The 19,104-nt window shown below is 35.3% G+C and overlaps 1 protein-coding gene and 1 long non-coding RNA gene across 2 annotated transcripts in view; one reads left to right on the forward strand and one right to left on the reverse strand.

The window, feature by feature from the left end:
• The window catches only part of LOC134655444 (uncharacterized), an 89,750-nt gene extending 88,483 nt beyond the window's left edge, over positions 1–1,267 (reverse strand). The window contains exon 1 of the long non-coding RNA XR_010097429.1: positions 1,038–1,267. This is a non-coding gene — a long non-coding RNA (uncharacterized LOC134655444). The remainder of the gene's footprint in view (positions 1–1,037) is intronic.
• A 3,690-nt stretch (positions 1,268–4,957) lies between these two features.
• The window catches only part of LOC134655275 (proton-coupled folate transporter-like), a 37,262-nt gene continuing 23,115 nt past the window's right edge, over positions 4,958–19,104 (forward strand). The window contains exon 1 of the mRNA XM_063510725.1: positions 4,958–6,220. Within this exon, the coding sequence (XP_063366795.1) occupies positions 5,251–6,220 (970 nt within the window). The 5' untranslated portion in view covers positions 4,958–5,250. The remainder of the gene's footprint in view (positions 6,221–19,104) is intronic.

Raw genomic sequence — 19,104 nt, forward strand, 5'->3', positions numbered from 1 at the left:
GTTCGCACGAGTTCCCACGTGTGTGACGTCACCATAAGCGTTCTGGCTCAAATTTGAGCCCTTGGGAGCTGACAGGTTAACACAACATAGAATCAATAACTTAAAAAACACGATTGTTACTAAATTATTTAAGATAAGTTTAAGCCGTGAAAATGTTTATATTGTATCAAGTACTTAATTATTATTTTATCACAATTTGAACTTATACATTAACGACTGATACACAACTGGAAACCTGTATAGGGCAGATTTTTTAACTTATTTCTTTGTAAAAACTTGTTATGTTACTTACTTATGTTGGACCGGCAAGGTGAGCTTAAGTCGTGTCTTTTTTATCTTTGCGACCTGAGACCGATTCTAATTAAAAACAATGTTCGTAATTTGATATGAATAATCACACAAGTCTCGCATTTATTTACTGGCACTTAAGCAAGACACACTGAGACTAATATCAAATCTAGATAGTACTTTTAAAATCGGAATTTGCCTACTGTTATTACGCGCACTCTATGCTTTCTACACATTGCAATGTATGTAAATAAACTACATGCTATACTTATAGTAAACCATGTGTTTTAAATTAACCAACCACTTTGAGCTAAACTTTTGCACGGAAGTTCGTTTACATTACAATGTTATTAAAATATTATAGACCATACCCAATTTTAAAAGCAACTCGGAGAAAGAGAAAATTTCAGGGGTGAATAAACTTTTCTCAAAAGTTCGATTTTCATTCAATCTTGTCTGTTATCTTTCTGTTATACCTAACCTTCATAGTACTTTTAAAAGAAACGTCTTTAAATACTCGTACTCACTTAAATAAAACATTTCTACCTAGAGTAAGCAAGTTACAATCGTTTTGATTCGGAAAAGATGCATTTATGACTTATTAATTTAATTAATTGAATATTTAGGTACCTAAACTTAGTAATTAGTTTTATTTTAACCTTACATAATTATGTGTGTAGTGATTAAAAAGCGGCCAAGTGCGAGTCGGGCTCGCCCATGAAGGGTTCCGTATTTAGGCGATTTATGACGTATAAAAAAAAAACTACTTACTAGATCTCGCTCAAACCAATTTTCGGTGAAAGTTTACATGGTAATCTACATCATATATTTTTTTTAGTTTTATCATTCTCTTATTTTAGAAGTTACAGGGGGGGGGACACACATTTTACCACTTTGGAAGTGTCTCTCGCGCAAACTATTCAGTTTAGAAAAAAATGATATTAGAAACCTCAATATCATTTTTGAAGACCTATCCATAGATACCCCACACGTATGGGTTTGATGAAAAAAAAATTTTTGAGTTTCAGTTCGAAGTATGGGGAACCCCAAAAATTTATTGTTTTTTTTCTATTTTTGTGTGAAAATCTTAATGCGGTTCACAGAATACATCTATTTACCAAGTTTCAACAGTATAGTTCTTATAGTTTCGGAGAAAAGTGGCTGTGACATACGGACGGACAGACAGACGGACAGACGGACAGACAGACAGACAGACATGACGAATCTATAAGGGTTCCGTTTTTTGCCATTTGGCTACGGAACCCTAAAAATCATTGATTCAAACCTTTGTAGTGCATAGAGCAGACAAAATTCAATGTCGAAATTTTTACGGTAACATATAGTCTTCTTTTGAGCTTTGCTCCTAATAGTAATATGTTAGCAATTCATCATAATGCTCTTCTCAACTTTCGCAATTGTAGGCGTAGGTATAATTTATTTATCAGTTTCTTTTTCAGAATATTTATTATCGATTGCAGTTTAGGTATGCCATTACCTACTTTAAATTGGCCATTTCAATGTTTAAAGCCACCTTTTTCCATGGCCGATCAACTTTTTTTTTAGATTAGTAGTAGTAGCAAAACACTTTATTGTACAAAAAGACACATAAAACATGAAAAAACACACATCATTTGTACAAAGGCGAACTAATCCCTTTCAGAGATCTCTTCCAGTAGAGATTAGACCTCGACAAGTAACGAAATGTGTATGTATGCATCATTGTTGTCGCATAAATAAAGCTGCAATGTGTTTAACTATATTAATTTTTCACGACTATGAACTTCGCAACCTAATTCATCAACATCAAATTCCAATTGGCTTGATATTCAAAAGAAACAAGTGAAACGCCATCGGGTTCATCCCTCATTGAAATAATTCAACCGAATGTTGTTTACAACTTGTCGCAAAGTGTCAAAAATTGATGTGCAAGCACTTGAACGGCGCAACCGGGTAAAAGTTCGAAAATGTTACCGATGTTATTATATTATACTATATTTACATTAAAATGTTTTGCGTTGGTTTCAGTTTTTATTATATTTATCTAAATATAGCGATTCCAGAATTAGAAAAATGTAATTTATACTTTTATTGTGTGTCCGCTTAATAAGATGAACAGTCCTTAGGTATACATAATTTAATAAATAAGAAATACAATACAAACTTACCGCCGCCGCTACCCAAATTTATTTTGAAGGGGATTTTTATTGTTTTTTTTGTACCTATCTCTATAACGATTAAACTGACAACGTCAAATTATTTGAACATAGGTAAAGAGTCTTGAAAAGGAGTCCGCAACATAAATGTCAAATAACATTGAGTTTTTCTTTATTGATTTAAATGCCATTTAAATTATGAGTGGCCACCTTACGGGGCTTACGGTCACGTGATCGCCGTACGGTCACGAGTTTATAATTTTTTCCCCACCTCAAAAAGTGCCCAGCGCCGCTAAAGAAGTTTTCACTTCATAAATAATTTTACGACCATTCAAAATAAACCAATTGAGGTTATTCCTTCTGTTACATATAGAACTATACATACATTAATGATGTCAACAGTTCATATAAAAATCAGGTCAATCGCTGCCAGCAGTGCTGCCACAATCTCTTGCTTATTAAATGTGCCAATTACTATCTCAATATTTCGTCAATACACAGGTACATTATGTAAGAGCCGTATGAAGTAAATAAGCATACTTCGAATTCGGTGTCAACATTGCATTGATATATAAACCGGGTTGCACAAACAAATAAAAATATATCGATGTTATTTAATATGAATAAATTTTCCAGAGATCGAGGGTGCGTAGACAAGATGCCAATCGTAACTGCCTCTGTCGCAATGGAAGAGTGATAGAGAGAAATAACTACCTACGCTACGTTACGGAGCGTGAACGATTGGCATCTTGGCTACGCACCCTGCACTGAAAAAAATATGATCTATCGAGCACACATTAAAATGATTTCATTAAGATTAACTGCTTTTATAATATCAACAAATGTACGTACGTTCGTACGTAACGTACAAACAGTCAACTGCATGGTTCGATAGGCTCATATGGACCTGTTTAAAGCATTAAACGTTAATGCAATTTCAACTGTTTTAAACGATTTTTTTTCTCAATGTGGAGGTCGATTTTAATTTAACAATTTGTTATAATTTTGAACTGGTTTGCAATATTCAGTTTGCACTAATCAGCGTAAGCGATCTTCAAAGTCATATAAAAAAATATATCAAAACCGTAACAAGTTGTTAAATCTGAATCGGCCTCCAGGTTTGGACGGTCGTTTAGACGATATAATATAATTTCATACAAAAATAAGAAAAATGTATTGTGCTTCCATCTTTTTTATCTTTATGGAAAGACATTTATTGAACAGCAACATAAGTATAAACTAACAATAAAAAATAACCTAAAATTAAAACTACCTAGAAAACTAAAACTACTACTTAAAAAACTAAAAATCTATATGTATCTAAAAGCCCTGGGGCATAGCCAAAGATACTGGCAGCATTTCCTCGCTGAATTGCAATGCTTCCTTCGTAGCTAAAGATTAATTTTATATCACAATCGCTTGCATTCTAATCTAATGTCCACATAAGGCTTTAAATTAATAAAAAACTAGAAAATAGAATCAGACAGTTAAGTCAGTTCGTAGGTATACGTTATGACCTGCTTTTATTTCTTTTCTATTTCATTTATTCTGGACCCAAGTGCTAGCCTTAGATACTCATATTAACCTGTTACTACAACCAGAATAAGCCTCCTTGGAGTTTAATTTTTAAGATAATTGTATGTACTATCAATAATTTATGCCTCACACCTAGATAATATTGAATAATTTTATTGATTAAATACGTATTTGTTTTATATACAAAATATAATGTGTTTGATACAATAACAAGTTTTAAAAGTTATTATAAAAAAGTACATATTATAATTTTTAATTCATGCCCTAGTTACGTGTTAAGGCAAGCCTTGGGATCATAATTACCTTTTTATACATAATACTATTCATAGACTAAAATATAATGTAACCACTAATGGGTCTCATTCCGATTACGCAATTTTTGTCTTGACCGACTTATGGGAAAAAATTGGGACGCATATTGTACGTGACATATTATCACTGTGATTGTCAACACTGATAGTTGATACTGTCTTTTCGTTGACAAGGGTCAAAAGGCCGTGTCGTTTTCAGTTGTGCTTCAGCTGTTTGTAAGCTTCACAGATGTTTTTTTAGAGTTCCGTACCCAAAGGGTAAAAAACGGGACCCTATTACTAAGACTTCGCTGTCCGTCCGTCCGTCTATCTGTATCTCATGAACCGCGATAGCTAGACAGTTGAAATTTTTACAAATGATGAATCTCGGTTGCCGCTATAACAACAAATACTAAAAATAAAATAAAATAAATATTTAAAGGGGGCTCCCATACAACAAACACGATTTTTTTGCTCTATTTTGTGTTGATGGTGCGGAACCCTCCGTGCGCGAGTCCGACTCGCACTTGGCCGGTTTTTTATTAATGAAAATTGCGGCTCCACTTTGAAGTTTCAGTAAAAATGCGTCTAGAGAAGCAATTGTTATTAGCTTTGAATGAGTCATCTCATAGTTAGGTGGAGCTGATTTACACACAGTAACACGGAATCTTGAAGCGAACAATTGAGATTAAGCGATATGGTCAAGTTTTAATTCAAGTTTGATTATACGAGCGTTAGAGCAGCCGGCCACGTGATAACTTGATAAAGTAAAAATCAGTACCAGCAGCCAGCTGATAGCCAGTAGCCGAGGTGGAGCCGAGCGCAGCGCCCGCGCACACAGTCACCGCACGCGCCGCCGACCGCCCGCGATCGTCTTATGTTTCCAAAACACAACCAAACGTGCTCTTTGTTATAAAAATTGAAAATCGCCAAATACGAATGCTAAAAACAAATGAACCTTAAAGTGAAATCCTGTTGTCAAGATGACGTTGCGGGTCGAAGTGCCCGGGGATAAACCAGTCCATGTAGAACCGTGCAAGTGCAAACCTTACCCAGAAATTAAACCCGAAAAAAAATTAAGCAGGAGTGTAAAGGAGTTCTTAAAGAAATCATGGGCGTTCAGAACGAAAATTACTGTGGAACCTTTTGTTATATGCTACATTTTGCCAAGCGTGCTCGCTGGGCTCGCAGTGCAAAACCTGTGCTTAGAGAAATCATGCCTCGTGAACCTTGGGTACGACGAGAAAACATGTCGGCATATAATGCAGGGACGGACCTTAAATTACACGGAGCAAGAGAAGAAAGTGCAAAAGATGGTAGCTGAGATGACAGCATGGAGCTTTCCGCTGCAGACCGCTCTTCCAGGGATCTTGACGCTGTTCCTTGGGGCGTGGAGCGATCGCACTGGGAATCGGAAAGCTTTTATGGTCCTGCCTATAGTAGGAAAGCTGGTATCGGTTATCGGTATCATATTGAGCACCGTTTTCTTTCTCCAAGTGGGATTGAATGAGACGGCTCTGCTGGAGGGTTTGCCGCCTGCGCTTGCCGGTGGCCGAGTAGCCATGACCATGGCCGTGTATAGTTACATGACGGACATCACGAGTGAGTCTGAACGGACTTTCCGTCTCGGCATCATAACCGCGATACTGACCCTCAGCAGGCCAATCGGGTTGGCGCTCAGCGGGATCATGACAAAACGGTTCGGTTACTACGGAGTGTTTATGGTCGCGTGTGTGTTTTATTTAATAGGGTTTGTTTACATTGTCCTAAGACTGAAGGAGAAGCCTAAGAAGGAGGTGGAGAGTGATAAAGAGGAGACGATATTGTCTGTGTTTTCTGCGAAAGACTTCGTAGCGACAGTTAATGTGGCGTTCATGCGACGCGAAGGGACGCGGCGGTTGCAGATAATTCTAATTATGTTTGCATACATGTTCATCGTTGGACCAGTCTTAGGTAAATATTAGATCAATATTTATCGTTATCTTGTTATAATTATTTGTTAGACTTATTAGGTTGGCTTCATGAAATGACTTTGGTAGCGTAGCATGTGCGAGGCATTGCCATTTTTTCACGCTGACGATGTTATTCAATTATCACTTTCAGGTCTTCGATACTTTGTGAGAACATAAGGCAATACATACTTCATTATTAAAAAGTTAGGTATAGGTTATAAAATTCTGTACATTTGTGTTATGTGATCAAAAAAGTACTATTCCAAAAAGTTTTCGTTGAAATTATGATTCATAATACTTAATCTATGTTGGTGAAGCTGGTATGATATGCTGGTTCCTTCTGAAAACAGAAATCTAGAACACGTTTATTGAATGCATAGGTGGTTGACTTTCTTATACTCGTACATATAGTAAACCACCTATAGTACAGGTTTTTAAAGAGTCGGCAACGCGTATTGCGCGGGGGTGTTAACCCCTGGAGCTACAAGCGTCCATAGGCTACGGTGACCGCTTACCATCATGCGGGCCACATGCCTGTTTGTTACCGACATGGTATTTTTTACTGGTAATTTACTTAGCTCATATTTAACAACAAACATTTGAAGCCGTTCCTGATGTCCTTTGAAGCTTACATTTAGTTTGTCGACGTAACGTTTTTGGCGAAACATTGAGGAACCATCAAGTTGATCTCATACTGAATGACGGAGAGTACGGAGACCGAAGGTAGCCATACCTATTAAATCAAAAATAAAACGACGCGCACCCATTGGTTTTTGGCTCATTAGTATCGTCTTGTTGTGGACTAAGGGAGATTACTTTCGATTTCGAAAGACAATTAACCATGAATTGTTAAAATAAATTGCACCTTAACAATATTTGATCACTATGCATACAGTGTATTGTAACACAGTTTCAATAAAATTGGTTCAGTGCAACGATTGCACAAAGTATAAACACTAACTCGAAAATAGTTCGATAACAATTTGTAATACAAAAAATTCCGTGGTTAAAATTAAGTAATTCATGTCTGATGGTGTTATTTAAAAACGTCTAACAAATATACCTACCTAATAAGGCGTTTATAACCGGTTGATCTTTTTTTTATTTATTTTTTTCATATTATTTTGTGTTTTTTAAAAAGGTATACAGGTTTGCTATATTTTATGTACTTTCAGCACTATATGTACCTATAGCACTTTTAGCAGTTTTATGTAGTACAGCACTGATACTTACTCTGAAGGTATATAGTGTTGTGTTCCTACTTCCTGATAGTGAGTAGGGTTTCCAGTACTGCCAAAGACACGTGTCATGCTCCCGCAAAAAAATGTGAAATCGAGCGAGATGTACTGAAAGTACTGAAACATGTCGCGCGAGTGACTTAAAACAATTGAGTCTAAACCGTAAAATTATTCAATGTTAGTATCATCCACAAGTTTACTTAATGTACTGAAATATGTCTCATTTTTAAATTCTAAATATATCTGTAGATAATATATATTAAAGTCTATTTTTTTATTCGGTAGACTGAAATGACAGTTAATAGTATGAAATGACATTTCATGTTCATACTATTAACTGTCATTTCAGTCTACGGAATAAAAAAACAGACTTTAGGTACATTATGTGTCCTAACTACGACGTGTACAAAAACCGGTCAAGTGCGACAGGGTCAAACCCAATTTAGAAAGAGGTCATTTTTGAGGACAAAATAATAAAAATTAACGCCACAGGTGTAAATATACCTATATTTTTTTAAGTTTTGAGTCTCAAGTATTTACTTACTGAAAAATATATGCAGCCGCTTACAGCGTTAATAACGAGTAGCTTTTGATTCTCTTATGGAATGTCTACAGGTAAGACGCGAAAGAGTTACGGCCTGATTCGAACTTTAAGATACGTAAAAAATTTGCTTAGGATACGATATGGTTTGACATGTCCGATCCATGTCGTATTTTTAGCAAATTTATGACGTATATTAAAGTTCGAATCAGGCCGTTAAGCACAGGTACTATAAAATTATTAAAATATGTAAAGTGTCATTCAATAGAACTTGCTAACTATGTAAACAAACCGCCATACTAAAATTGACACTGAATGTCAAATTACTAGTAACGTTTGTTTACATAGTTAGCAAGTTCTATTGAATGACACTTTATGACCCAACAGATCTATTAAAAGAAGTGTTTCGTGTATCAGTTTAAATAAATAGGTATGTTCGTCTCAATGTTATAATTTACATAAGTACAACTAAATCGTTATTATACCAGATTTTCAACCATTTGCTAGACTTATATCGACCGGGATATGAACCGTGATTACCTTTTGTGTTGTTTTCGAGCTCCCGATATTTCGACGCAGTTACATGCATCATGCATCTTGTTCACCATTCGATATAAGTCTAGTGAAACTAACCGTGAATCATTCAAAACTGTTTCAACCATTTGATTTTCAACCTTATCACAAACGAAAAAAAAGTTGTAATGCAACCTAAGAATCTAAGTACGAAGACCTAGTTTGGCCCCTTGGTTCAAAGATAAATAAATTATTATTTTTGGCATTTTTATTTCTGTATTTTTTGACTTGTGTAGGTACTTATGAATAAATGATTGTTTAAATTTGGAACGCAAGAAAAAATTTAAAAATATTCAGACATTCTTACATCGAAGCGCACATATCTGGCGCCGAGTTTCCAAAAGAATTCAACCAAAAAAACGAGTTTGCGAACACGAAAGTAAAAAACAGTTAAAAAAAGGATCGACTTATCATGATTAATTCTGACATAATTTTAAAATCAGCATGTGGCTGGTTGCAATAATACTTTTTTAGGGTTCAGTGCCAAATCGTTATTGCATTTGACACTCAGCTTGATATTCATTTTATACCTAAATATTCTTTGTTTATAAATCTTCGTGGAAATCGAATCAGGGGCAGGTTGCACTTATCAATGTGAAAACTACTACCCTCTTGTATTATCTGCTTAAGTCTGTTTTTTTCCTAGGTAATTAATAAAAGAAAACAAATAGCTCGGAGTACCTATATTATCGTTGGTTTAAATGTAGATAATACATTATTTAAATCCATAAATAAATAGCTGGTTAAAATATTTAACATAAACAAGCCTAAGTTATTAAGTCATAAAAAAGAGGATTTCGTACAAATATCTACTTATTTCATTGACATTAACTATTGGTTGCATTTTCCCCACATTTACATTAGATATAACAAATAAACATCAAACTTTTCCAGTACCTATTTGTTTTTAGTTTACCACTATAGAATTGTCGTTTCCAAAATGTACAGACTTATGTGGGTGTCGACTGTTGAAACTGTAGAATTCATCTGTCAATTTAAACCCCTAGCTAAACCAAAGACACCTTTAATGGCCTCGGCTCCAGCAGATCCGTAGGTACCAAGATCTAAGCAAGTGCCTCGTTGAATTTATAAGGCAACTCGACCGTCCAATACTTCTTGCTCGGCGCTTTGAGTTCAAAAGACGATAACATTAGACAATATAAAGTCAGTAACTTAACCTTTCTGACCCACAATCGGCACGTTTAGCGATTTAGTTGTCAAGTGAATATTTTGATATGAATAAAATAATGATAATAGTATATTGTTAGATTATTCAAGTATTGTGTGTTTTACACGGAAATATACATATAACAACACTCTTCTGTCTCTTCTCTTTTTCCTTTAGATAGATATATATATATTGAAAAGTGTGTAGATTTTTCATGTGGAATGTAATAATGGATGATACACATTTTCCAAGATGGCGGTGGTAATTGTAATGCGGACAAGTTTATTATCTCACCGGGGTGGAAAACTTCACCCTGAGTATTATGGATGACATTATGTAAAGTCTTTTTTTAACACAACGCAATTCATGTAGACAAATACTACCAGCATATCCGTATTGGTGTGCTTCTAGCCATAATTCTGTACTAATACGTTTTCTGTGCCAATAACTTCGATAAGCAATAAGCGAGTGGACGTCAGATGCAGATCGGCCGGTTCAGCTGGGTATCGGCATGCATTGTTCGGTGGTGCAGCTTGACAAATAAATAAACGCAAATTTCGTCTCAGAGGGCGGTACAACGAATAATAATAAACGAAATTTCGTCATCTGTCTCTCTGTCACTTTAGTTTATTCGAGGAATTCAACGAAATTTCGATCGTTCGTGGGAGGTGAGAGGTCCTTAGTAGTACTATTATTTATTCTGTGTCCTTAGTAAGTACATGTTTAATTATACATATAGGAACTATATAATAAAAATAATACTTTTGTGCTCAACACGATAAAATAGTTCTGTTGTTTTTTGTAGCAATAATATAGATTCTTATAAAAAAATCTGGTATAAAAATACAATAACTAATTTGAACTCGTTAAACGCAATCCCTTTCACCAGTTCACAAAAAAATCTTTATATAATTAGATGACGGAATGTCATTATTGTCCACCGAATAATCACGGTCATTGTAAATAATTTGAGAGCAAAACTAAGAATAGAAAGATAAAAAGAATGAAAAAACTTTAGGCCGAGGAATACCTAATCTTATACCTTTAAACGAGCAATTCTTGTACATAACTTTATATATTTCGAGAATCTCGGAAATAGCTCTAACAATTTCGATTAAATTTGCTAAGTATATGGGGTTTTCAGGGGCGAAAAACGATCTAACTAGGTCTTATCTCTGGGAAAACGCGCAGTTTTGAGTTCTTGTATGTGTTCCGAGCAAAGCCGAGCAAAGCTCGGTCTCCCAGATATTAATAAGTTTTTGTCAAAAATTTCATTCTTGGTACAAGCTTTTATCGCTGACTGTACTTTTCTTACGACAGACAACTAATACTCATCGAGACAATTCTAAAAAACCCCTAACATAATTAGGTTGCGTTGTTTCATAACAGAGTTCCTATGGCCACCTCCTGTCTCCAAATCATCAGATCAGCTCGATGGTACCATAATATTGCATTGTCACCCGACTTACATGTGTATGCAAAATGTCAGCTCAATCGGAAACCGGGAAGTGGATCAAATTTAACTTGCAAGATTCCATTACATAGTTAGTTACATACAGGTCGACCTAATAAAAGCTTGTTAAAAATATTATATTCGTAAGCATGCGACTGTATAGCCTCCTGAGACCCAGAAGCATTTGTTTTTGATTTGTACGCAGGGTCTTAGGAGGGTAGAGCACGATTAACTAGCACGAGTCAAGCAAGTCCAAATTCAAATGTCCTATTCGTTTTCTTCTTCTTTCTACAATGTTACCTTCTAATGGGTCAATGGAAAAAACAGCACAGGCCCCGTACACAACATGACAATCGCTAACGCTACGTAGCGAAAGAAACGCAACTGTCACTGTCACACTAATATAATTAAGTAGAAGAGTGAAAGAGAGACACAAAGCGATTCGATGGCGAAGCGCAAGCTAAAGGATGTCCCAAAAAGGACGCAAGTTTTGAAATTGATGAAAAACACTTTTTTTTTTCGTTATTATATATTTGTATATACAATCTTGAATAATACGTCAGGCAAATGTCCTCCTAGGCTTTGCTGGCACATACGCACTCTTTTGTCAAAATTTTCTATGACCATTTTGCATAGATGCGGCTGAATTTCTCCAATGCAGCGTCGAATTTCCTCTTTTAAAGCATGAGTGGTTGTGGGCTTATTGACATAGACTTTAGACTTTAAATAACCCCATAAAAAGAAGTCTAAAGGCGTTAAATCGCAAGATCTAGGGGGCCAATTCTGATCACCGAATCGAGAGATCACACGACTAGGAAATGTTTCATGCAGTAATTGCATCGTTTCTCTGGCTGTGTGGCAAGTGGCCCCGTCTTGAAACCACATTGCTTCCACATCGATATCCTCTAATTCGGCTAGAAAAAACCTTGTTATTATGTCGTTGTTATCATGTCGCGATATCGAGCTCCATTAACAATAACTGCTTGACCGGCCTCATTTTGAAAAAAATATGGTCCAATAATGCCTCCAGCCCAAAATCCGCACCAAACAGTGACCCGTTACACAAATAACCCTATTTTATGTATTTCAAGATTTTATATACAAACATATTATAACGAAAAAAAATGTGTTTTTCATCAATTTCAAATCTTGCGTCCTTTTTGGGACATCCTTTATTATCATCTTGGCTAGGTCGCCAAAACTGTTAGTATTGCTTGGTATTGCGACCTTTTTTTTTTCGAAAATGGCCATAAAAATCCTTTGGCATGTAACGGTACGCTGCTTCGGTTTGCGGATATTATCATTATCACCAACGTAAGATATTTCTGCGCGTGTTTGGTAAAATGAATGAGTTATCATCAAATGGGCACATTGACCCGAAAGAAGTTTTGATACTGCTGATGATGATAACACGTAATTGGGTTACTAGTTTAAATATTAATCTTAGTTCATTCTCCAACGTAGTATTTTTCCTAATTTTAACCTATGGCCCGTAATTTCGGTCAGGGTGCAAGTGGCGCTTTGTGCCGAACTAGTAAAGTAGTTAAAGATGTATCTTTAGCGAACTAGTTCGGCACAAAGCGCCACTTGCACTATCCCCCTACCCGGGGTTAATCGGTTAGACCTTGAGTTACCACCAGTACAATTTGACACTGGGTTAACAGTTTAACGGGTTAACTCCGGGTTAGTGGGATGAAGCAAGTGGCCCTAAGCGGACTAATCGAGAAAGAAAATACGGTATACCGTTTTAATTATGAAATTTAATTAATTTAATTAATTAAATACCTAATAGAGGTATATTAGGTATTTAATGAATTAGTTCCAAAATGGGTCACCCTAATAAAATTGAGCTTAAGTTAGCACACCTAAAGTGTCATTCAATAGAACTTGCTAACTATGTAAACAAAAGTTACGAGTAAATTGACAGTCAGTGTCAATTTTAGTATGGCGGTTTGTTTACATAGTTAGCAAGTTCTATTGAATGATACTTTAAGTTAGGCTTACCCATTTCAAACAAATTAGTTGAAGTAACACTAATTACAATATTAGGCGATAAACATTATTTTCACCTCTCGAAGGCTAAGTCTGAACTATTAATTGCGTCACTGAAAGTTTCTTTGATGTGCTTATTCAGGTAAAAAGTAAAGAAACTTTGGAAGTAAAGAAACTAACCAATGGCGTTAGTCATAAACGGCTGCTAACTTAATCAGTTGATGATCATCGTTTGTCCCTATCTGTCGTTATGCCATAGAGAGGGACAAACGACGATCATCAGCTGATTAACTTAGCAGACGTTTATGAAATAACTCCGTAAGAAAGTAACCCTTAAACAGGCCTGACGATTTTTTTACTTTTGATTACTGATTCGGGTAGATAATAGGGTTAAAAGAAAAGTAATTTGTTGTTTTTTTTAGTATCATTAATTTAATAAAAAAAACCCGGTGGTTTTTATATGCCCTCTGCCCGTTAAAAAATGGTGCTGCGTGGCACATATATGGCCACTGCCTTGTTAGCCATACAGAGTAGTTTTAAGGGTAAGTCACGTCTTCACGTGTAACCGATAAAATAATAAAACCACTATTTAATTAAGAAAATAGAGTTCGCGCGGATATCGTGGCTCGTAAGATTAATCGTTGAATAAATATTTAATTTAAAAACCAAAGGAAAATATAATATTATCGCGATATATTTCTCTTAGTTTGAATGACTTTTGTACTATGAGGGTTCATTCAAAGTAATGAATCTTACCCTTAAATGTCATGTAAACTCCCAGCAGGGCAGAGGCCACTTATAAACCACTCGAACGTGCCCCAGGCGGGCAGAGGGTTCATACGAACCACAAACTTTTAGATCGAATATTTTATCAGAAAACAACAAAGTTATGACTTACTACACATACATTACCTAATAATCTACCATAAAAATACAAAACAAAATACTTACAGTACTTATTTTAGGCGTAGCGAACTTATACAGCGGGAGAAACGTACAAAAACTGGCATTTGTTGTCGATTTAAACTTGACAACTAAATTGTCAAAGAAATTTGTTTTGACACCTGTCATTTTTTTTTACGTTCCGATTTCACCCACTTAATAGACTTTACGGCAATGACATTTTACGGTCGTTGTATTTACTCAGCTCGTCAAAAAAAATCATTTGCTATGTGGTACTTATACAACCTGTTTAAGGGGTAAGGTATAAGGCACTAGAGAGCAGCAGTTGATTTGACGATTTTTTTCATAATAAACAAGTTTCTGAGATAAAGGGGGAGGAATGGTCGTTATTTGGCAATTTTATTAAATTACTTCTAACCAATGTAGGTATTCTAAAATTATAAAAAAATATAATTATTTGAAATTCTCAAAATGAGCTCTTTTATTTGATATGTAACATGATATAGTTTGAAAAACTTTATTTTTTAACTTTTTCGTTTAGGTAGTTTCGTTTACGTTACATGCCCATCTTTGGGTCACCAATTTACATAATATGTGTACCAAATTTCAACTTAATTGGTCCAGTAATTTCCAAGAAAATAGGCTGTGACAGACGCACGAGTGATCCTATAAGGCTTCCGTTTTTTCTTTTTGAGGCACGGAACCCAAAAATTGACGATTGATGTCAATACGAGTAAGTGTGGCATGGGGATAAATGTGGCTGGCCTTCACATTGGGACACACTTATCCAATACGGGTGTACTTTTGTGTATGCGTAAGTACATTGACACAGTTAAGGCCAATGCCTTAACTGTGTCAATGTACTTACGCATACACAAAAGTACCGCAACTTTCACAAAATTACTTTTACATAAAAGGTTTTATTTTAAGAGTTACTGCAGTAAATTATTTTGCATTGAAAAGCTCTTAGCGTCGTTTGCGAAGGACTTCAATTATTTTAAAATAACCAGCCGTGGAATATTTTAAAGTAATCGCAAAACGTTTTATCGGAAAGTAGTTTTCTCGCGGTGATAAACATTTCTTATACTTAAAATTTATCTTTATATTTAACTTAGTGTTTTGAAATAAGTACTGTAATGAGAAAATATATACATGCAGAATATAATACACAAATGGATAATATTTTGCGATAAATGTCATATTTTCCGCAATACCTAATTACATACATACATACATTATTAACATTAACATTATTAACATTATTGCTACTACAGTTTTGCCGTGAGGGGTTATTTGTGTAATAACTTTAAATCAACTAATTCGCAGTGGTTATGTAACATTAACACGTTGGCTGCCATGAGCATCACCAGTGTGATCACGTAATCTCCAGCGGGATCGAAAGCTCATTATCTCTTTATCCTACCTATTTTGTACGTGGGCGTTTTTTTTTTGTTGTCCCCTACACTTATTTTTCAAATTAGCAATTTTTTATGTTTTTTCTACTCAGAATCACGAGCTCTTTCTATCCTAATAGGAGAAAAAAAGTGTCCTAAGGTTTTTATTTCCATTATGTCACCATTTTTCATAGACTTTGTATGGCGGTCGCGGAATGGAAAGATCGAAAAATGTATGGAAATTTTGGGACACTTTATTTCTCCTATTAGGATGGAAAGAGCTCGTGATTCTGAGTAGAAATAACATAAAAAATCCCAAATTTGAAAAAAAAAAGTGTAGGGAACAACAAAAAAAACGCCCACCTAATAGTCCGATGCTGTGAGCATCACTAAATTTGTATGGGGCTTGGGAGCAACACTTTAGGTGAAGTATGGTGGGCAGCCAACGTGTTAATAGCAATGTTGGCTCCAAAGCGTAACTGGAGGTACACAGACTTAAATAAATAAATATTGGGGGACATCTTAGTCATCTTACACAAATAGGGTTTACAATCCGGATCCGAAATGAATGAAATTATCCGGATCTGGATCCGGATCCGCGGATATTCCCATACATTTCGGATCCGTCGTGCAAACCCTATACACAGATCAACCTAGCCCCAAACTAAGCCTGTACTATGGGTACTAGGCGATGATATACAATACTTATGTAATTCGCAACTCGTGTCGATTTAAAACACTCCCTTCGGTCGTGTTTTAATTTATCGCCACTCGTTTCGAATTTCCTCTTTTTCGCACTTGTATCGAACAACGTTTTACAGTACATATGGCACTTTAAAATTTCGACATACGCACGAAAAGTGCTATTTTACGCACTAGTGCGGAAAAGGAGCCCCATATGTACTGTATGAGTTCCAGGAAAACCATACCATTTTTATATTGCGCAAGGCCTGTGTACCTTTTATTCTGGAGAAGTGAACTAGTATTAGTATTTCTTATACTATCTATAGTTATTTGTTTTACAAGGGGGCAAAGTTGTTGTTCTAATATTGATACCCGAGCAAGCGAAAGATCCCAAAATTTAAACATTCAAAAAATTGAATCATGAGCGTTGCGAGGGTTTCAAAGCAAGAGGGTTAAAGAAAATTTGCCCCCGAGTCAAACACAATTTTTCACCACACCAACCCGAAGCAAATATTAAATGTAAAATATCAAACAAAATCAAACCAAATCAAATCCAAATGAATGTTTTTAAATATTTATCATCCAAAATCATCATTTAAAAGTAAATTCTACCAACAAACATAGGAAAACAACTCAAAATTTGCATTTGATTACTTTGCCTCACATGTTTGCCTTTGAATAAAATGCAACTTTGCTATCAGTTTTTAAAGTGCAAAGTAAGCCTTTCCGAGCTGGTGTGGTGAAAAAAATATTTAACCCTTAACCAGGTAGTGTATCTATAAGTACCACATAGCAAATGTTTTTTTTTTGACGAGCTGAGTAAATACAACGACCGCGAAATGTCATTGCCGTAAAGTCTATTAAGTGGGTGATATCGGAACGTTAAAAAATTACAGGTGTCAATACAAATTTCTTTGACAATTTTAGTTGTCAAGTTAAAATCGACAACAAATGGCAGTTTTTGTACGTTTCTCCCGCTGTATAAGTTCGCTACGCCGAAAAAAAGTACTGTACTTAAGTATTTTGTTTTGTATTTTTATGGTAGATTATTAAATAATGTATGTGTAGTAAGTCATAAGTGTCATAACTTACCTTAGTTATTGTTTTATGATAAAATATTCGATCTAAAAGTTTGTGTGATGAACCCTCTACCCGTCTGGGGCACGTTCGAGTGGTTTATAAGTGGCCTCTGCCCTGCAGGGAGTTTACATGACATTTAAGGGTAAGATTCATTACTATGAATGAACCCTCATAGTACAAAAGTCATTCAAACTAAGAAAAATATATCGCAATAATATTAGGTTTTCCTTTGGTTTTTAAATTAAATATTTATTCAACGATTAATCTTACGAGCCACGATATCCGCGCGAACTCTATTTTCTTAATTAAATCGTGGTTTTATTATTTTATCCATTACATGAAGACGTGACTTACCCTTAAAACTACTCTGTATGGCTAACAAGGCAGTGGCCATATGTGTGCCACGCAGCACCATTTTTAACGGGCAGAGGGCATATAAAAACCACCGGGTTTTTTTTATTGAATTAATGATAATAAAAAAAAACAAGAAATTACTTTTCTTTTAACGCTATTATCTACCCGAATCAGTAATCAAAAGTAAAAAATTCGTCAGGTCTGTTTAAGGGTTAAAGGCATTTAACTATCACCGTTTTATGTTTAAAATGTCATTTTGGTCGAACATCCACATTCATATCCGACTTTATGGAATTAAACTTGAAATATTTAGCATGACAACAACATAAGTTTACTTACACTAGAAGTGGACAGCAATACAAACATATACTTAGTTTATTGTCTAACGCGATATCTACTTATATGTGATAACACATCGGACCTTTGTTTCTATTTGACCTGTTCTATTCTATCCGTCTGCCATTCTGGTCTAGTATAATCAGGTTTGATATCATATTAGTTTACTAAATACAATACAATTACTTTGTATTATTATTTGTAGACTTTGAAGTAGGTACCTGTTCCTGTTTGTAAGATTCCGTCTGTCGTTAAAACATTGCAGCCGTCCGACTGATATGACAAAACAAGCTTTGTTGTATTGATGTAGGTACCTACACTCACAAGGCAGTGCCATGGATACCGTTGTATGGATTTTTTTGAAGTTAAAACTTCTTTAGCGGCGCTGGGCACTTTTTGAGGTGGGGAAAAAATGATAAACTCGAGACAGCGTAAGGCGATCACGGGACCGTAAGGGGCGTAAGGTTTAGATGGCCACTCATAATTTAAATGGCATTTAAATCAATAAAGAAAAATTCTATTTGACATTTATGTTGCGGACTCCTTTTCAAGACTCTTTACCTATGTTCAAATAATTTGACGTTGTCATGGCAGTATGTAAATAAACATGTCAATGAAAAAGTGTGATCTTATTTGAGAATGATAATAATATATAATAAATAAATAGAATACCTCCGCTAAACGTATGTATCGTGTTACTGGGCGTCGGTAACATAGTGAGGTGAGTTTTCACTTCTATCGGCACTCCCGGAGTGCAACCGTTGTTGCTTGTTAAAGACGTTGTCCGTTTTTATTGCTCTGTAGTTTATAAAATTATAGAATAAGTAGATATCATAGTATCCGTTTATGAGGTCGGTAGCTACGTGTGTTATCGTAGAACGATACATTTCCTAATTTCTCGCGCGTGACGAGAACTCTACAATAAAAAAAGAAATGCTTTATCTATTTCACTGCCAGCTGAATTACACTAGCTTGACCTTGAATTATGTATGTGTTATAGTCTGTCAAACCAACGTTTCAGTAACAAAGGTGCAAAATTCTTAAATTTTTTGGAACACGACCTTTCACGCCTATGTTCATAAGAAGTATAGGTAGTAAGAAATATAGGTAACAATTAATACATTCCTTTTTTTGGGCAGTCGTGTAAAGATAACTGAAGCCTATTTGTT

This window comes from Cydia amplana, chromosome 16, assembly GCF_948474715.1.
Source record: "Cydia amplana chromosome 16, ilCydAmpl1.1, whole genome shotgun sequence".
In the NCBI taxonomy this organism is placed as follows: Eukaryota; Metazoa; Arthropoda; class Insecta; order Lepidoptera; family Tortricidae; genus Cydia; species Cydia amplana.